Raw genomic sequence first — 21,699 nt, forward strand, 5'->3', positions numbered from 1 at the left:
CAGCTACGCTCAGGGTCACCGTTGGCATAACTTCACTATCAATATAGCATCGTAGATGTCGACGGTGGCCGTCGGCGCAGCTTGCACCGTCGGGCTTCGACCTGCCCCTGTGAGTCCAGGCTATCGGCCGTTTGGTCCCCGAGCTACGTCGATGGTATAACCGTCGACATAGCTCCGTGTTGTTGCGTCGGTTGAGAGACACGAGAAGCGGGCATGTGTCTAGGTTATGCATACGGTTTAACCGTTGGCATAGCTTCATGTGCTGCGCCGGCTGGTGGGAGCGACAAGAAGCGGACACATGCCCGGGCTATGTTGACGGTTTAACGGTCGGCATAGCTCCTCCGCCGTTAGCCCTGCTCCGTTAGCGATGGTGCGCCAATGATCATGGCCAGGATCCCCCGCCAGTTCATCGACCTGTGCCGACGGTGTGAACTTACGCCGATGGGGCTTTGGCTGTGCCGGCGGGCAGCGTTGCCGACGATAGTCGGGGCTACACCGACGGCAATCACTATCGGCACACGGTCATTTTCCTGTAGTGATTCGTTGGAGATGGCCTGAGTCTTTTTGACTGCTTGCTAGGTTAAAATTTCATCACAATGCCAAAACGCATCAAAATCCCCAAACCAACTCAGGATGCATGGACCTACGTACTTAGAGCATCTTCAGCCATGTCCCCGAGAAGGCCCTCATGACCTCTTCTTTTCATCTGGACGGATGAAAACGGCCCAATCACGTCCTCGGTTTCTTGTTTTCGTCCGGATTTTGGCATAAATCCGTCCGGACTCCCCAGGCCATCATCGGTTTCCCGGGGTACTACCGGGGACTTCGGATGGAGCAAATTTCGCGCTCTGGCCCACATGTCAGTGAAGATTCCGCGCTCTAGTCAAATTCTCCGGGACGGCTTGAAAATCGTTGCTCTCCATGCCAAAAATATGTCTAATCCGAACCAATTTCCATCCAGATTGTGCCCCGGGGCCTCCAACGGCCTGGAGATGCTCTTAGATATCGCGGCAGGTTTAATTTACTTGCTTGCCCTCCCACAACGTTTGATATTGTGGTTATGATCGATCGTTCAAGTGAGGTTGAACTACAAACGCAGAACAGCTAGTACGTCCTGCTGATCCAGGTGCCTTGGGTTCGACTTCACTTCAGGTGTACAGGTGCTTAAATTATTGGAGAGTCTCGCGCAAGAAACGGAACGGAATCAAGGGGGTGAGGCGTCAATGGAGTCGAGTGTCACGTCAAATTCGGTCGGTCCATGTCGGCCTAACCTTTTCTCCAAGATGTAGGACATCGTAGATCGTAGTAGTCCTACATTATCAAACCTGTACACACGGGAAGCAGGTTAAAATACAGCTCACAGGCTCACTCCCAGACGAATCCCGATCGGAACTCATCCCTTCCCAGAACGTGATGGATCGGAGTAGATCGTTGACCAAGGTAGCAACGAACGCACAGAAGCTCTTGTCTGTTGATCGCTGCGTCGAATGGATTCAGACCAGATTTTAACTGAATTCGCCAAACTGTTGAAATGTTTGCAGCACACCAATGTGTACAGAGTTCAGCTTTGTTCAAGAACCGACCAAGTTTTGTTCTACAACTTTAATCTCAAACAACTGACTGACACAATAACAATCTGCCAGCGGCAAAACGCGTGAACTTACTCCCCCGTTCACAATCACTTCACATTCTCGGTTTGATAAGGGGAGTGGTATTTTGGCTTTTGGATGCATATTTTTTTCGACAAAGAACATTTAATTACTTGATAACCACAGCCACTCAAATCCAAAACCAGACACAAAACTATGGCACATTACAATAGCTCATCGACATTGTAAAGATCATATGGTGTTGAAAGACCAATACGAAGATCGCGCCGGCTAACCATGTTTTGGCTCTTGTGTGTATATGCTTCTTTAATTTAAAATATTTTTTTGATATATTTTGCAATGTCAAAAAATTACAAACGAAAAAATTACGTGTACATCTTAAAATGCTACGTACGCACAAAGTTTTTCCATGTCGTTCGGATTGCGAAAAAGACAAAATTTAGTGTTAAAAATAAGGTTTTTGTGAGACATGTTTTTTTGTTTTTTTTTGCATGACCATAAAAATATTTTTTATTCACGAAACTGTACGAACACACATAAATTATCGAGATTTACATACGATTTTTTAATTGGATATTTTAACAACGAAAAATATGTTTTTATCGTGAAACAGGAGCCAAATTGAATTTCCGTGAAGTCAAACTTTATAAACTTTGATTAAATATTTACAAAAAATATCAAAATTTATAATATAAAAGTTATTGTGTTAGTATAGTCATAAAACGTATTTTCATATTATATGTATTTGATATTTCGTTCGCCCAAAATTAACTAGCTTACATTTATCTAGATTCGGATGTATCTAGATACTAAAACCCCTGTAGATACATGTGAATCTAGACATATGTGAGTCAGTTCATTCCAGACGAAAGGAGCATTATAGATATTGATATTTCTCCTTATATTTCTGTTCAAATTTTGTAAAGTTTGACTTTTACTAAACACAGAATGCGAACAAAATAAAAATAGAGAGAGTAGTACGTGCAGAAATCGTCTGCCGTCAGTTTGAGTTTCTAGCTAATCCTGACCGCGTCCAAGCAAATTTACATTTAGGGCACAAGAAAAACCCGAGACTAGCTTGAAATCGATTGTTTATTTTTGCTGGCTAAAAAAAAGCGAAGTATGAGTGTCTTTTATAGTTTGAATAGAAAATGAGCAAATCTTAAGGGTGTGTTTGGTTTGCAACCAATGGCAACCAAACCAATTTTTTTTTGGCTAGCCCATGCTATTTGGCTACTGTTTGGATTGGTACAGGATTTTGGCTAGCCCACGCGGCCGTCGGCATGCCTGTGCAATTTTCGTCCGCACGCTGGCCACCTGAGGGCGTGGAAATTCTCCGCCTAATAATTGGCAAGGCTCCCGCCTGCAAGTTTTGGTGGGTTCCATGAACTTTGTGCACTGCAGCCGATTAATTAAGTGTTTATGTCAGTTAGGAGTAGAACATGTAGGTGTGATTTTCCTTTCCTTGTTACATGACGGTTGGTCTAAACTGCCCTATACTAATCATGTTTAGCACAACCTGATGGCAGTCAACAGAGCATTTCTGTAGGTCGCAAACCAAATAGAGCTGACCAATTTTTGCCAAAGTTTTGGCAGGTACAATGGCCATGATCCAAACGGCAAGAGCTGACCAATTTTTTGGTCGTGCCCTCATTTTGGTCATGCCAAAATTTTGGTTGGGCTAACCTGGGCTCAAACCAAACACACCCAAGTCAACACTAGCTTACTCGATAAGTTCAATACCTCCAAAGGGTCGCTCCCAGACGAATCTCGAACGAAACTCGCTGACCCAGGAAGCAAAAGAAGAAGGAAAAATCCTTTCCGTGTGGGTGGATCGATACGTCGAATGGATTCAGACTGGGTTTTAACTGAATTCGCCAAACCGTGGGAATGTTTGCAGCAACAAAAATGTGTACAGAGTTGAGCTCTGTTCAAAAACCGACGAACTGTGTCCTACTACTACTTTAATCGCAAACTGGGTAACAAATTGACAAACTGACGGCGGTGAAACGCGTTGGTATTCCTACAAAATCTACTGACCCAGTAAATTTCTACCTACTAACTCTGACCGCGTCCAGCAGAGTTAGATTCCTTGGCGTGAGAACCCGTCAATGCAAGTTCAACCCCTACTAATCCTACTAATCGCTGTCCAAACCCCGACGTGACAGGATGAACATTCCCCAGCAGCAGAAAAGAAAAATGATAAAGCAAGCTCGACAACACATATCACCCTCTAACCGCTGTACCGTTCCGCTCCAAATTCTGCTATTCTAATATATAATCGGTTGGTCGCCACCGGAAAAACCAGTAGTACGTCGTAGTGCTCATGTTTCGTGTCCGGCGAAGGAGGTGGTTGGCACGTCACCACAGTCGACTAAAAAAAAGTCCATGCATGACGCGGACGGCACGTGGGGCAGGCTGTAGTGCCAACGTTCGTTCCTGCCTTCTTCGTACCACCATGGGACGAACCAAATCCGATTCATGGTCGTCCTGTGAGCTGGTGGATCGCGCACAGGTTAGGGACAAGCAAAGCAAGCAGCGCATCTGAGCTGACCACTAACCGCAGCAGCGGGTGTCACCGACCGGAGACAACGATGCTGCAACGGTGGCTGGCGACATACTACATGGTCAATCAAGCTGACAAGAAAAGTTGTGTTTTGATCTGGAGAGTCAGGTCGATGCGTGATTTGCAGTGACAGCTGACATGGTCCAAGTTGGTGATCTTTTGATCTTGCAATTGCAGAGATCAGATCAGGGTATCAAACATGCATACTCATGTCAGGTGAGTGTGCCTGGTCATTCCCACGTAGGCGACACATGCTGCCCATCTCACCATACCAGAAAAAGGCTGAGCTGAGGATCACCCGAAATTTGTTGAGCCGTCGGACGTTGCTGCAGAAGACGGCTAACTTTTTTAGCAGCAAATCTAGCGGGGGCAGAAGTGAACGTCAGCTCATAAGCCCGACGGTGACTCGACGATGATCTGGTTGATGGCTGATCTGATCAATCGAGGCCCGCTCATTAACGGGTGATACGACGAGGAGGACGAGCAGCTGATCCACTTTTTTCACTACTGAAGCAACGCAAGAAAGCGATCGGATGGGATAGGATGGATCCAACCACCCACCAGCACAAATGCCTCACCAGACGGATCATGCTCGAGGCTGGAACGATTTGTTTAGTGTAAATTGGCCTCTATTTCTCTTTCTCGAGGCAATCATATCATCAAGATCGATTCTTTACACTCTGATCATGAAGCTGCTGCTAGTTACAATTATTGTTCCCAAAAAATAACAAACTTATAATATGTGACAAAAGAAGAAGAAAAATCGTAGTAACAGGGCAAGATCGAGGGGGAAGAATTAGCCGGAGAAGACGAGGATCCCTACTGAAGTAATGGTTTCTCGACGAGATTAGATCACTTGCGCGTCTTCTCCCCGGCCGTCTGGCCGCCGCTAGCCGCCGCGCCGTCCTGGCCGGCGGAGCAGAACCCGGCGCCAGCGGAGCCCGGGTGGATGACGTAGTGCGCGAGCGAGGGCGTGCCGCTGCCGGCGACGCGGTTCTCGTCGCAGAGGAACTCCTTGCTGAGCACCTGCTCCAGCTCGAAGTTGTAGTCGTGCACCAGCACGTCCGTGGGGCCCTTCGCCGCCGTGGCGCCCGACCTCGCCAGCACCGCCGTGGTAAAGATCGACGGCATGCGCCCCGGCGAGTTGGGGTTCCACCCGGACGGCCCGTCGATGAGGACGACGTCCCAGGGCACGTCGTAGAGCTCGTTGGGCAGGTCGTTGATGGCGAGGCGGCACTCGGAGAAGAGCAGGTTCTGCACCGGCCGGCACTCGGCGGCGCGCGTGGACCGCGCCGCCTCCAGCAGGTCCTTGAAGTCGCGGACTTTCGTGGTGTAGGAGACGTCGTAGGCCTCGAGCCCCGGGTGGCGCGGCTCCAGGTACTTGACGTAGAACTCGTTCTCGTCCAGGTACACGGTGCGGCCGCCGTGGTTGAGCGCGAGCCAGAGCGGCGACTCGGCGCCCAGGCCGAAGACGAGGAGGTTGCAGGGGCCGCGCGCGCGGAGGATGGCGGAGATGGCCCGGATGTCCGTGTCCGTCATGCGGTGCGTCGCGTTGGAGAAGGACGCGTAGTGGACCAGCGCGTCGAAGACCGGCAGCGGCAGCGCGCCGCCGGGGCCTGAGCCGGCGAGGGAGGACGAGGTGGTGGAGGCCGCGGAGGAGCCGTAGCGGGAGGTGGAGGTGGTGGCGGAGGCGAAGCTGGAGGAGCTGTAGAGGAAGGTGAGGAAGGTGGCGAAGGCGAAGCAGGAGGCGAAGACCAGCAGCAGCACGCGCCGGTGGCCCGACGCCGCCGCCGCCGCCTGGAGCTTGTCGCGGCTGCCCAAAGACTTCATCGCTCTGCTATCGGTCGCCGCCGCGTTGGTCGTCGGAGGAGAGGATTGGAGAATCGATCAGCGTGGGGATGGCTGGAATGGTGGGGAAAGGTCAGCTCGCTCGTGTCGTGCTCGACCCAGCTGGATTGGCTGGCTTGGGGTTAGAGAAGTCGGATTTTTTCTTGGGTTCAAGTAGCTAGCGGTAGCGGGCAGTGAGTGGAGGGTGGCGAGAGTTGGTGCGCAGTCTCGCCGCGTTTCAAAATCGTCAGGTCGGGGCACGTTGTTCGTGCGGACAGAGTAATTTTTTGGCGGGTGGCTTGGTTTCTTATGATTTCTGGCGGGTGCCTCGGTACGGAATACTGGTGGCGGAGCCCAGGACATGTCCAACTGACTGCACTTAGCATATCGCTTCACACCTTTAACTGTGCTCGGGTCAGTTCAAAATAGGTTCGGATGAGGAGGCAGCCTCTTCAGCCATAAAGGTGAAAATGTGAGAGAGAAAAAGAAAAACCAAATCAGCTTTTGAGAGAAAGATGTATTAATGGGACCATAACATGCCATGCATATGTCAAAAGTTTTATCCAATCCTAGTTGGACAGCTGCCTCCATTGCTCGTGCCCTAAAGTTTGATCACGTACTCTCCCTCAAAAAAAAAGTTTGATCTCATGTACTCTGCTCATGATGAAGATCCGAGGTGGCAGAGACCGTGTTGTAAAAGGAATAAAGGATATCGTGAAATGCGCATCACTAGAGTAGCCTCTACACACACGATGTTGGTACGTACAAGCTTCGATTGGTGCATTACGAGCCACCTGCTCTAAAACTGAAAACGGCTTTACTGATTGGCTATCTCAGAAGGGAACACCGCAGTACGCACCTATATATAATTTATTTGCAAAAATTATTTGCAAAAAGTGCCACCGATTAATTGTTAATAATCATTATATCTAGTATAAATAACAAGTAAACTTATAAAAATTACAAATAGACCGCTGTCGTCACTCCTCGATCACTGGAACCGGGCAAAACTGTCATGCTAAGTCCCCAAAAGATCAGCGCACCAAAGCAACAATTGTCAACAATGACGATAATTATAGATCGGAAACCTTTAACCACATCGATGAACATGAAGATAACCGGATGACATAAGATCCACCGGACACATAACTCCACAAGCCACCGCCTCCAGCACTAGCGCACCACCGAAGGTAGTGGTGGACGCAAAAAAAAAATTAAAGAGTTGGTGCATATAAAAGAAATTATAGGCAAGCCCAGGAGTGATGTTGCATGTTCAATTTCGGTCTCACTATCGATATCACATTGAATTGGATGTCGACATCAAGGTACGCCGTCGATATCCAGCATCTCTGGTTTGTTCATCATCTCCCACAAATAGTAATGAAAAAAAAAATGCAAGCTTGTTTGCTTCATGGTTATGGAAAATCGAAGCAACGTGACTATTCCTCTTTATAGTCGATTCTACAATTACAACAAGTGGAAACTGAATGATTTGAGGATTTCGAAAATATTAGTACATTGCGTTGGGGGATTTAAGGTTAGATCAAAAAAGGGTAACCATCCGGACACAACAATACAACATGAAAAAGTACTCAAGCAAAGCAAGGCACTCAGCAGGTAGTTGCGGAATATTCCCTCTCCTGCTTGCACGCTGCTCACAGTTGAATCTCCTCTTCTTGTGGGGCTGAGTCAGTGGAGAAGCAAGACGGAGCCAGGAATGAAGTATAAGAGGGGCAATCTCAGTATGAAGGGGCAGAACTAGCTAAAATCACCCCCCCCCGTCCCCCCTTGTCTCCGTCCCTCAGTATGAAGGGGCAGAACTAGCTAAAATCACCCCCCCGTCCCCCCTTGTCTCCGTCCCTGGAAGCAAGAACTTGAAGTCATTTTAAAATATGTGATGTCAAATACATGTCTTTTTTTTCTTTTTTTTTACTTTATTTATACTAGCATACAAAGTATTTGCCAAAAAGTTGTGTGATCAATTGACCATAGAGATCTCAATGTGGCTACACCACTAGGCCGAGCAGTGACAAGCGAATGGCCAATGAGAGGAGACCGGTGGCGGGATGAACTTGAGGTAGAAGGTGAAAACATGGTTCTAAAAATTCAGGGTAGGCCACAACCCACCCTATGACCGAAGCGAGGATATTATGCTTCTAGAATGTGGCCACCGCCTCACCATGCTAAATAAGATGGTAGAACTAGGAAAACTTAAAACGAAAGTCGAGCTAACGTAGCCCTTTATTTGCAAACACTCATAATTTGTACTTCAAAATTTTAAAAAAAATCCGAATTAAAAATTCAAGAGATAGCTAATGATGTATACTACATTGGTGTAAAATCTCAATACAAACTACATCATATCCTAGGCTACGAAAAAAAAACAAATTCTGACAAATTTTATAGAAAATAGTGCACATTCCAGAACTACTAAATTTGTCAAATTTTATCAATTTCGTGTAGCATAGAATAAAGTTCAATTTGCGTTCAGATTGTACACCATTGGCTACCTCTAAGATTTTATATCAGATTTGTAAAAAAACTTTACAATACGAATTTTAAGTTTTCTAAAATAAAAAGCTACATGTAGCTTGGATTCCAAAACACGACAGTCGGTAGAACTATCTAAATAAAGAATTAAAATCAAGCAACACCTCCACGCGCGCGTATATTTTGATGTTCTTGACGTTTGCACATTGTTCGCCGGAACAGTATAGTATACTAGTACTCACATTCCACCGACGATGGCTCGATTGCAAGATCCCAACGCTTTACGCCCGGTGTATAATACAGTGTGCACCGATATCGCTCTCTAATTTGTTGTATAATACAGTGTCAGGTGTCGCCTAATCAAGGGTAGATGTCTTTTTTTTTTTCAGAGGAATCTGTGGTGACCACAGCTGCTGAACTGCTGCACACATGTCGTGAGAAAACAATAAACAGATAAGGAACGCCTCAGAGATTACATTTGTTTTTCAGGAAGGTCAGAGACAACACATGGAAAAATGAAAGTCGGCCTGTAAGCACAAATAGCCCACTTAGCCACCCCACTGGGCCCCCATGTGCAACGACTTATGTCGGCTCCTTTGATCTGGTTGTTTATTCGTAGCAGCAGCCTGTCTCAAAAAGAAAAAAAATCGTAGCAGCAGCCCTGCTGCTCTGTCTGCACGCAGCGGAATCCGCATCTAACAAGTCAGTGCTTAAAGGATAGTGACGGCTTTCCTGGTCTAACAACAGGCGCTTTGGATTTAATTAAGCACAATTTAAGACCTCTTGGCCCAAAATTAATCCCAAATTACTTAATAACCCCTAGACAGTAGAAGACATGTCAACCATTTTCAAATTGATATGGACTTCAGCTAGACTAGCAGTATTCAAGCTTGAGACAGCGTTGGATCCTTTTTTCTTTTAGAATCGTTGGATCTTCTTCAGTTGCACTGCTTGGTGAGCTTCAGATAACAAATGGAATGCTGCCAAAAGTACGGCCGTGACATGTCCCTCTTGCCGTCTGACTCTGGCTTGCCCATTGGCAGCACTAGATTCGTCCCAGGTTTTCAAATTTGAATGGGCGGCCGAGTAACAGGCATGTAGGTCCCTGTTTTTTTGAAATGGGGGTATTCCCTGGCTTCTGCATCATGATGATGCACACGGCCTTTTATTAAAATCCAAGTAACAATGTTTTACAACTCACGCAACATCAAGGATTGATACAAAAATCAACCTTTGAAAAAGTAACATACTAAGACGACACTCAACATATCCTTATAGTATGTCGCCAACAGGCACGTAGGTCCCTGTAAACTGACATGGTGGAAGCACTTCTCGATTTTTTTTCTTCTTTGGGTTCTAAGATCCGGGCACGAGGGCTTGGATCTTGAACTAAAGTTCTCAATGACTCTTCATAAGAGCATCTCCACCAGCGGATCTCAAATAGGCGCCGACAGGTGCACCGACACAGCCGTTTGGGGGACGTCGGCACAAAATCCTTTAATTGAAGAACTATTTTCCACACTAGCATCCTCCAAACCGGCACCCCCCTAATTTTTTTTTTACAATATTTTGGAACAATATTTCAATCACATAAAATTATTCATACAGTAATTTAACATAGTTTAACACAAATACAAAGAAATTATTCGAATAATAATTCTAATTAAATCATGCGTTGTTGGCGGCTCCTCTCCTTGCCCACAAATGCGCGTCAAGATCTGCCTGAATTTGAACATGAACACCTGCATCTCAGATTTCTTGGTGCATGTGAAGAAAAACGGGAAATTGTTGGGTACATGCTCTAATTGAGCAAGAGGTTCCTGATAATCAAATGGTTGATCATCATGCACAGGTTCGTCACGCTCGCTCTCAATGACATGATCACATAGACGTTCATCACCTTCCACATCTGAGACTCATACCAAGTGAGAGCAGGGTATGACAACGGTGAAACGTTGCTGAAGCACCCCAAAAGCACACTCAACATCCTTGTGAGCTGCTTCCTAGCATGTCTCAAAGTAAGCGTCCATCTCTGAAGCTGAAGCCGGAATTGTCTTCACAAATGTAGCATATGTTGAATAGATACCATCAGCTAGATAGTACCTCTTGTTGTATATATGGCCGTTTACCTCAAAGTTCACGGCATGAGCTTCTCCCTCAACTAGCCTGAAAAACAACGGAGAGCATGCCAAAGAAAGCATGCCAAATTCAGAAGTCATAGTTTCCCACCGTCTCAAGAATAACACTGCACTCACTGGTATGCCCCTTGTAGATCCCTTGCCATGCAAAAGGGCAATTCTTCCAACCCAATGCATACACTCAATGCTTCCTAGCATCCCAGGAAACCCTCGGGCCGCATTTTATTCTAGGATTCGAGCTATATCATCTGCCCTTGGTGCCCTCAAATAATCCCCACTAAACACCGCTATGAATGCTCGGCAAAACCTGTAGACGATCTCTGAACATGTCGACTCCGCCATGCGCAGGTAGTCATTGTTTGTATCTGGAGGTGCTCCGTATGCAAGACAACGCATTGCAGCAGTGCATTTCTGGATTGAGGATAAGCCCCACAAACCAGTGCAATCTTTCTTTCTTATGATTTAATCGCCGTACTGCCTGACGCCAAAGACAATCTTCATGAACAGATATTTGTTCATTCTAAATCGGCGCCGAAATTCCTTCAGCGAATGAGTAGCATCAACGGCGAAGTACTCGCACTCAAGAAGCATGGCGCCGACATGACGATGCTGGTCGACGTTCCTCCTCTTGCCTGGCCTTGAACCGCCGCGTCGAGACACGGCTACGAAGGGCTGGCGAACGAAGCTCATCAAAATCAGTTGCTGCTGCTGCCGCCGCCGGACAGCGGCAATGCTCTCCTCCTCCATGAACAACTGCACCAACGCATCGTCGTCGCTGTCCATTGCAGCAATCCGACGAACACCTTGCAGGCGGGGCGGTTGGGTGTTTGGGCGGCGGTGGCGACGGCCTCTATTCCGGCCGAAACAACGGTGGCCGGTCGAGGGACTAGCGGCGGTGTCGATGGCGGGCGGCTATGTACAAGTGGGGTAGAAGGCTAGCATGGGGGACGCGACGACGGCATCAGCGATGGGTGAAAGTCGGCTCGGGCGGGGGTGGGAGGAGGGAGAAACCGGTGCGTCTGCCTGAGAGAAGGGCCACGCGTGTGCTTTCTTACATTGACGAGAGTGCCGGCACGCTCGATTCGCGTCATTTGTGAAGGGGCCGACACGGGGTTGTCGGTGCTTTTATTGGGCGCGAAACCACGCTGATGCTTTTTGAGACGCCGGTGTGAGCCAAAAACCGCGCCGGCCCCGGGGAACGCTATCGAAGACGCGTGGTGGAGATGCTCTAAGTAAGTTCAAAACGCACGAGTTACGAAAGGTCACGCCCTGGGAAGCCTACAACCTCGATCCGATGCCGGCCAAAGCAAGACGGTACATAGCGCGCCATCGGACTGAGAGAGCACACGCGACCTGCCTGTTCCTTCTTCTGTTGGTTGATCTGTTAGTTAGTTGTAATCTGTTACTGAGTAAATGCAAGTTGACTTTCGCTAGAAGTGTCAGGAGCCAGTCCAACTTTTGTATGCTTTGTATCAACAAGGATAATTTCAATTTGTGGAATTGCATGATTTAGCCAGTTTTTTTTTTGGATTTTTTTAGGAAGACCGTAAATATTTATTCTTAATAGTGCCTTGGCTAGGATTTAAACCCATGACTTTGTAGCTCTGATACCATGTGAAATTGCATGCTCTAGTCAGTTTAAGAAAAAAAAAACCCGATCTGATGAAGGACGGCTAGGGAATTGTATTCAATACAGTGATCATGCAACACTTTTTTAGAACTTGTGTTTGCCGATCACAAATTGTAGTGTTGAAACAGTAGCATCTAGATTTGAATAATGCAACATTTTTTTAATTTTACTATTGCGCAAATGAATGGCGCTGAATAGTTGGAGACCAACCAGACTTCCCTGTGTTAGACTGCTCATAGTGGAAATAACATAGCTAGTAACATCACATATTTCAAGGCATTTTGGTGACATGGCATGCTAATAAATGAAGAAAAAGAGTGAGGTGGTAACTAGCTATGTTACCATAACATCACACATCTCAAGGCAAGATGAGTCTACAACATAATAAATGATATAATGCATGACACCACATATAGTTACTACCCACTATGAAGGTAGTAACCTAGACTAGTAACATGGCATATGTTACTAGTCTAAGTTACTCCCCACTATGACCAGCCTTAAAGTTTCCGAAATGCAGTCAGCATAAAGTTTCCGACTTCCCATGTGTTAAAAAGTCATGATGCTATGCAAACTAGCACAAAACACTCTTTCAATTTTGTCCTTTAGTTCATTCAACCAACATGCAATAAGTATTCACAATTCACAGGGAATTACATAAAATCAGTTAAGTTCAAAAATACAAGTAATAAACTACCCTCAATTGTTTAAAAATAGTCTTATAATTCAAAAACTCAGATTCATTGAACCAGAATAGCAAGAACTATTGCATCTTGCATCCATAATGTACAAGGATGGCGTGAGCTCAATTCCCTTTAGAACTAAATGGCTCTGGCTGGACCATGAGAAAATGTGTTGATGTACACAAAGAGACTGCTGAAATGCAAGCCATAATCTAAAGCATAGCTTCTTACCGAAATGGGGTTTGGCAGACACTCCTTAAGAGAAAGTATATTGGAGAAAAAGCGCTATCTCAAGTCCTATGGAAACCTGGTGACTCGCATTTCTGGGCCGGTCTAATGGCTACAGAGAATTTTTTTTCTTTCAATATGGTACTTTCTTGATAAAGGATGAATCGCACATAGACCTCTTAGGGAACAATATCCTGTGTTATATAGTATTGTACGTCGCAAAAGTGATACCATTGCGGTACTAATGGTGACCTCACATCCGTCTGTGACGTGTAGACGAGATTTACTGGGTCCGAGATTGGCTGCATAGAATGCCTTACTTCTACGTTTGGAATCCATTCACCTTTCGGAAGGCACCGATGAATTTCGTTGGAACTTAGAGCATCTCCAGTCGCGTCCCTCAAAAAACGTCCGGCACAAATGATTTGGGGCACGTTTAGGACCGCGCCGGACAAAAAGAGATCAAAAATCTGTACAGAAAAGAGACCCTTTCCAGCCGCGTCCCTCAAACAGCGTCCGGATGCATGCATTTTAATAGAAGGGACCACCCCATGTGGGAAAAGTAGGTGAGAGAAAGTGTGGGGAAAGAGAATGGCATGTGGGGACTAGGGGCTGCATGCATGCATATGGGCTCTCATTTTGTGTCCGGCGTCCCCGGTAGAGACTCTATAGCTTTGGGGGACACGACTGGGACGCGATTTTCTCCATTTCTTGTCCGCCGTCCCCCAAACGTTTGGGGGATGGCACTGGAGATGCTCTTACATCCTAATGGAATTTTTTTAGTAAGTTCATTATACAATGCGATTATACATCCTGATATTCCAGTCGATAATAACAAGAAAATTTGGAAGATGAAAATACCACTTAAAACTAAAGTTTTCTGTTGGTACTTACGTTGAGGGGTTATCCTAACCAAAAAATAATCTTGTTAAACGTAACTGGCATGGAAGCAGACAGATGAGACAATCAAACACTTGTTCTTCAATGTCGTTTTGCCAGGTCTATATGATCATGCAAATCCAAGTAGCTTCGGATATGTATCCTCCGACTAGTGTAGCCTATGTCTTTGAAAATTAGCTTCATGGTATCGATCACAGGTTTAGAATTCTTATTAGGGTGGGAGCGCTTGGCGTTATATGGTCGCTTTGGATGTGTAGAAATGACAAAGTTTTTAATGATAAGAATTGTTCTCTCTTGCAGGTTATCTACAGATGTACCGGTACTCTATGTTCGTGGTCTGCGCTACAGAAGGTGACGAATCGAGACCTGTTTATGGAGGTCTGTACATACACAATTGAAAGCTACGGCGAGGAATACTTTTTCCCAACATGGGTGGTAGCATAATCTACGGATCGGGTCACGAGTGGTTACATAGGCGCTTGCACAATTGCTCAATATTGATATGTACAACGCCTTTCTATCTTTTTAGAACTTGTGGACTATCAGACCTGGATAGCTGTGTGCATCTTGGTTATGCAGAGGCCGGATGTAATTGCTTGTTTCGAGTAATAAAAAGCGTCCATTATATAAAAAAAGTGTGTACTTCAAGATAGGTAGAAAACTGTGTATTGCTTGATTTGGTTTGTTCCAACGTCTCAAGTACAACACTATAGTTCTTCTCTCCAGGCAATTCATTTAATTTCTATGGCGAGAACGTATCTCTCTGAGATTATATAGAGGCAGGAATCATAGGAAAAGAAGTTCTTCCATTTGTGTTACCACAAAAAAAAAGGTTCATGCGTACAATGTGCCTCAACTCACATTTACAGATTTACTTACCCTTTCATCCTATTTTCATGGGTGTTCAGTCTTTACCATACAAAATATATGCACTAGTGAATCAGATACACACCCATGATTGAAACATGAAGGACATGATCACATGAATCAGTGTAGTGGATCGTACTTCCTCAACATGTCTCAATAGCTCCTCCGATGGTGTCACCATATTACATTCCCGCGCCGTCGCGCCCGAGATTAATGTCGTTGTTTGTCGAACGTGTTCCACTATCATCAATGGCGCGTCCGCTCGGACCTTCGCTCTGCTCCGCTGGCTCCTACTTTCCTCACAACAATATCACCTCTTCAACTAGATCATTCACACCTTTATCCAATCTGCAAACTCACTCTATTACCACTTGTTAGCATTATACGTGATCAAATAATTGCACAATGTACAAGGGAGATGATATTTGTTAACGAGGTTCAGTAATCAACGCCTACATATCTAGGGCATGCTTCACAAGCTCTCCTCCCCACGTACTAATCAACATAGTGCATACGACGAAAAGCCCGCGGAGAACCACCAGACACATCACGATCACCATGCCAAGCCGGTCCCGTCACCCCTTTCCTGAGCATCGGACTATCCCCTTGGAATTTTATCTTTGGCCTATCATTTTCATCTAGTATATTTTTGCTAATCACGATGCTTTATATATTAGATACATATTACAATTTTTTGACATGAACATCTAGCCTGTAGCGCAAGACACGTCTAATTGTAGCCTATACAATATAGTTGCTATATTTTCAACACGCGAGTTTGCCCAATGTGTCGCAATTCGACATATGGTGGATTAGTGGCAAGAGTGATTGTTTGGAAATGATGCTGATTAACTATGGAAGGAGTAGTAAGATATATGCGTAGGCTCACAGTCATTTTGAAATGGATCGATCGAGTGCGAACTGCTACCTCTCATACATGAAAGGAGTAGTAAGATTGACTAAAATGTCAACATTCACAAATATTGATGGTGTGCACGAACTTGCACATGTAAGTGCTATGCACATTTGTAATTGCAACGCTGCCTCTTGCTTACCATCTAAGATTCATATCATTCTGTGTGTAATTTCTTTACTATTATATTGCAGTTAGGGATGGTGTGCACTTTAACATTAAACATTGGAGCAATCCTAACCGTTGATCACCCTATTAGTGTCTATCAATCCTTTCACGTCGCTCAAAAAGATATTTCACGTCGCTCTGAAAAGATAGAAACATATTTAATGTCTATCAATCCTTTCCAAATCAACCATACACAAAAAATCAGGACTTAATTCCGTCGTTTGGAAAAATAATCAGGACTTAATTCCATCACTCAGAGAATAGAAACATATCAACTGCGTATCAATAATTTTCATGTCAACGAACACATGAAAAATCAGGACTTAGTTCCCTTTCCTTCTCTTATCTCGCCTTTTCAACTTACCCCATGTCTAAGAGTAAAAATCAGGCCGGGATATCTCCTTCCTAATAATTTTGTGCAAATCAGGCGGAGATGTTCTCCTTACTCTCAATCTCGCCCCAAAGACGCGGCTTGCCCGCTCCACGGGTAATTCGCCCATTCGCCTCGTCCTCTTTCCGCCCTAACAAAATCTACGGCAAATCAATCCATGCTAAAAACCTCATGGCTCGTGCTGGAATGCGGCACCTCAATGGCGGGCACCACGGAGGGGTGTAGGGAATGAAGTACGAATGGAACTTGGTGTGGAGACCGCAAAGCTGTGTGCCGGACCCTAGGTAAGAATTCGCGCATGCCTCCCTCCCAGGGTCTGCTCGAGGTGGTTTTATCTCGGGAAGAAGCCGGCGCACTGCTGCCAGATGGCTAACACGGAGATGATCATGACAACCTCGGGGAGGTGGCGAATTAGCGATGGATGTAGTGCACGGATGACGACTCCGAGCTTGTCAGGTACAACAAGATCGCAATTACAACAAAGCTATAGAGGCTGGGTATGGGATCCACGATTTTGCACCCTTTCAGCCGTCCATACTCCACACCCAAATGAAAAATCTCACTTTCTATTTAGCTTTGGCCTTCCAAACAAAGTTCAAATTGTACCAGCGATGTAGATGTTTCTATGATTTATTTCTCTGCATTATGCGTTTGCACAGTGGCAGTGGCGGAGCTAGCCCAGAATTTGGGGGGGGGGGCACAGATAGTATGCAAAGTTTGGGGGGGCAAATGGCTCTATTTTCTTCTCATTTAGGTCCCTAAAAAAATTTCCTTCAGAAAAAATGCAAAGTCTGGGAGGGCGGTGGCCCCCTCTGACTTGCACATAGCTCCGCCAGTGCACAGTGGTATGCTTCCTTCATTGCTTATTTTGGTAGTAATATTTTCCCTCTCACAATATTCAGTTCGTAGCCCAGCCCAGTATCCACTTTTCTCAACCTTGAAAATGCAACTATCCACTCTACGCGACAAGTGCAGAAAATTGTGCAATTGTGTACGTGTCGAAACCTATAGGCTCCTTTGCTATATTTTCTCCTATGCAGTACGGTTTGACGTATTTATTTTGATCTGCATTTTAACTCATGATAGATTAAATAATGGCTCGATCTGCTCCGAGGCAGCCTTCTATTGCATTTTAACTTGGCATCAAGTCGAGCTAGACAATACCCTTTCATTTTGTCTTTTGGATCACGGAAGCTTGTAACATGCATACCCCACTACTTAAGTGTCCCTGTTTTTTTTTTTCTATTTTCCGATATCGTTATGCAATATGTTTACAAGTTGTGGAAGAATTTTTTTGGAATTCTTTCTCAAGTACCATAAAATGAAGCAGAAGAAAATATCCCCGATATTGTACGATAATATGTAAAGAGCATCGACGAGTAGATATATAAAACATTTAGTAAAAAATTTAATGGAGTGCAACGCACGGGCATTCAACTAGTAATGTGGTAATTTTACAGATACATGTATTAAGATTTTTCGTATCCATGCTTTATTATTCAATATCGGTCGTAACATTTTCTTTTCTTTTCTGACCCACATTAGCACAATGAGTGATTGTTGGAGGTAGGATTTGGCTATATACGGGAGCAATAATGCCCGGACACTTGACTAGCATACAATCTACGCAAGTAAAACAAACTCTAGTTTCAGGTAAAAATGTTCTCTCTTCTCCTCTGAAATAAGATTCAGATAAAAACATTGAACTATTGGGCGCTCCCTGACGATTGGCCCCCGGCAGGATTATAATTTGGTGAGGGCATCACACGTGACGCGACGCTTCTTTCCAGGGTGGCAGGACATGACTTTACAGTTCACGGTGGTGCACGCGCAGTCCTCGGTTCCTGCACTCGTCGCGATGAGTAGAACTGTTCACCGAATTCAGTATTCAGATGGGAAGAATGAACCAAATCTTGTAGTAGCAGCATCACCCTCTTGGTCGCCGTCCAGCAGCGTGGTTCTTTCTACGGACTTTTTCTTCCCGTGGAGAAACCATGCAGCCGAGCCTAGAACAGAGAAACGGGTGGGCCTCCAGTAGCCCAGAACAGAGGATTCGAGGTCCAGATGGTCGCGCTCGGCTCCGGTCAAGCATGCGTGACACAACAAGACACGAAATCAAAAGGAGAAAGCGAGCAGACGCTGGCCGCCTGCGGACGAAAGTGCGCCGATGGTTTTACCGCAACGGACGGAGACACGTTGGGCCACGCAGTCCGATCGAGTTTCGTATTTCTCGACGACCCGGCCCCACCCACAAGACCAGTATAGCAGCTGTAAAGCTCAACAACGATTAACGGTTAGGAGTAACCTGCTACGTCACCCCACCGTCGTGTACAGTCCAGTCCAGCATCAACGGCTACTTTTTCAAACACTCCTCGTGCCCGTAATGGTACTCAACCCTCACTTGCTCTCCCGATAAAAAGTTCAAAACAAGCCCTTCTAAGCTCCGAAGTTAGAACTCTCTGATTCCGGTCTATTCTAAAGCTTGACAGTTTTTATTCGAACAAGGATTGTCAAACCTAGGATTGTTGGCTTTGGTTGATCCATTGGCAAATCGACGTGACCATCCAAATCGAACTAGCGCCGTTGACCGATTGGAAAATCAACGTGATCGACGATCTCATGGCCAAAGCATCACCCTCTTCTGTGGCGACATCGCCCCTAACGAGGTACTCCTCGCGGCGTTGCGCTCGGTGCCCTCCTTCGCTGGTAGCAGCGGTACTGGATGACGACGCCGGCATCAGCGGACGAGTACAATGCGCTGATGGTTGGGTGGAGTGAACGGTCCTCTTCGTTGTTGACTTGAAGCAAGAGGCACACACTTGTTTTGTCGCCACTTTAGAAGGAGGACGAACGACGTCGATGACTGGACTAGTGAGAGGATTCAGGGTCACCGCGGTGGGATTTGAGGAGAAAGAGCAGGAAAAAAATAAGTGAAAAACGGAACAAAAAAATGGTGATGCCGAACTACCTTAGAACCACCTAGTGCACAATGAAGGATCTCTAGTTGCCACGTCAACAATTCCGAGCTCAAAGCACCAAGGTTCAAAATAGACTTTGATCAAAGAGTTTATAGCATCTCCACCGACGTCCCCGATAGCTATTTGGGGGCCGGCGCGGTTTTTGGGCTCACACCGGCGCCTCAAAAAACATCAGCACGGATCCGAGCCCAATAGAAACACCGGCAACCCCGTGCCGGCCCCTTCTCAAAGGGCACGAATCGAGCGCGCCAGCACCCTCGTCCACGTAAGAAAACACCCGCGGGGCCCTTCTGCCAGCAAGACTCGCCGGTTTCCCCCTCCTCCCACCCCTGCCTGAGCCTACTCCCACCTATCGTCATCGCGTCCCCCGTGCTAGCCTTCCACCTCGCCTGTCCGGAGCCGCCTTCCATCGACACCGCCGCCACTTCCTCGATCGGCCACCGCTGTTTCTGCCGGAATAGAGACCGCCACCACCGCCGCCCAAACGCCCAACTGGCCCGCTCGCAAGGTGTTCATCGGATCGCCGCAATGAACATCGACGACGAGATGTTGGTGCACCTGTTCATGGAGGAGGAGAGCACTACCGCTGTCCGGCGGCGGCAGCAACACCTGATTTTGACAAGTTTCCTCCGCGTTCGCCAGCCCTTCATGGTCGTGCCTCGACGTGGTGATTCAAGGACATGCAAGAGGAGGAACGTTGACCGGCATCGTCAAGTCGGCGCCATGCTGCTTCAGTTCGACTATTTCGCCGACGATGCTACTCATTCGCCGAAGGAATTTTGGCACCGATTTAGGATGAACAAGGATCTGTTCATGAAGATTATCTTCAGCGTCAGGGAGTAGGACGACTACTTCATGAGCAAGCAAGATTGCACATGTTTGTGGGGCTTCTCCTTAATCCAAAAATGCACTGCTGCAATGCGCTGTCTTGCATACGGAGCTCCTCCAGATACAACCAATGACTACCTGCGCATGGTGGAGTCGACATGTTCAGAAACTGTCTACAGGTTTTGCCGAGCGGTCATAGCGGTGGTTGGTGGAGATTATTTGAGAGCACTAAGGGCAGATGATACAGCCCGAATCCTTGAACAAAATGCAGCCCAAGGGTTTCCTCGGATGCTAGGAAGCATCGACTATATGCATTGGTTTGGAAGAATTGCCCTCTTCCTTGGCAAGAGATCTACAAGGGGCATACCGGTGAGTGCCGTGTCATTCTTGAGGCGGTGGCAGACTATGACCTGTGGATTTGGCATGCTTTCTTTGGCAATGATATCAACGTGCTGCAGCGCTCTTCGGTGTTTTCCAGGCTGGCTGAGGGAGAAGCTCCTGCCGTGAACATTGAGGTAAACAGCCATGCATACAACAGGGGGTACTATCTAGCTGATAGTATCTATCCAATGTATGCTACATTTGTGAAGACAATCCCGACTCCAGCTTCGGAGATAGATGCTTATTTTGCGATATGCCAGGAAGCAGCTCACAAGGATGTTGAGCGTGCTTTTGGGGTGCTTCAGCGGCGTTTCACCGTTGTCAGGTACTCTGCTCTCACTTGGTCTGAGTCTCAGATGTGGAAGTTGCTGAATGCATGTGTGATCATGCACAACATGATCATTGAGAGCGAGCGCGACGAACCTATGCATGATGATCAATTATTTGATTATGAGGGGCCTCTTGCTGAAGTAGAGCATGTACCCTAATAATTTGACGCTTTTCTTCACATGCACTAAGAAATCCGAGATGCAGATGTTCATGTTCAACTTCTGGCAGATCTGCCTGCACATTTGTAAGCAAGGAGAAGAGCCACCAACAACGCATGATTTAGTTTGAATTATTATACGGATAATTTCCTTTATATTTGTGTTAAACTATGTTAAATTATTGTATGAATAACTTTATCTGATTGAAATATTGTTTAAAAATATTGTGAAAGGAAAATAAAATATTATGGGGGCGCCGATTTGGAGGACGTCGGTGTGAAAACTCGTTCCCCAATTGGAGGATGCTGTGACGGCACCCCAAACGGTTATGTCGTCGCACCTGCTGGCGCCTATTTGAGGGCCGGTGGTGGAGATGCTCTTAGTGTGCTGATTTCGAAAATTCGCTGGTGGTACGTTGTGTCAAAGCCAGCGCCCGAAGCGCAGCAGGTAGAATGTTTTGGGTGTATCCCAGCTTCACGTGCACTGCACTCGACAGGTTTTTCTTTAGGTGTACAACATTGTACTCTACGATGTACTACCTCGCGACGATGATTCGATCACGACGTTCTTCTCGGTGGAATCGCGTTTAAACTGGAAAGGAGGTGAATTTTCA

At 46.2% G+C, this 21,699-nt stretch overlaps 1 protein-coding gene across 1 annotated transcript; it reads right to left on the minus strand.

The window, feature by feature from the left end:
• Window positions 1–4,768: 4,768 nt before the first annotated feature.
• On the minus strand, window positions 4,769–6,013 carry LOC124677066 (protein IRX15-LIKE-like). Its single transcript, XM_047213062.1, has one exon. It carries the CDS (start codon window positions 6,004–6,006, stop codon window positions 5,029–5,031), a length of 978 nt encoding a protein of 325 aa, XP_047069018.1. The 5' UTR covers window positions 6,007–6,013; the 3' UTR covers window positions 4,769–5,028.
• Window positions 6,014–21,699: the final 15,686 nt, after the last annotated feature.

Source organism: Lolium rigidum, chromosome 7, assembly GCF_022539505.1.
Source record: "Lolium rigidum isolate FL_2022 chromosome 7, APGP_CSIRO_Lrig_0.1, whole genome shotgun sequence".
Lineage (NCBI taxonomy): Eukaryota > Viridiplantae > Streptophyta > Magnoliopsida > Poales > Poaceae > Lolium > Lolium rigidum.

Excerpts from the sequence above, each read along its gene's own strand:
- LOC124677066 (XM_047213062.1), bottom strand. The coding sequence starts at position 6,006 with ATGAAGTCTTTGGGCAGCCGCGACAAGCTCCAGGCGGCGGCGGCGGCG.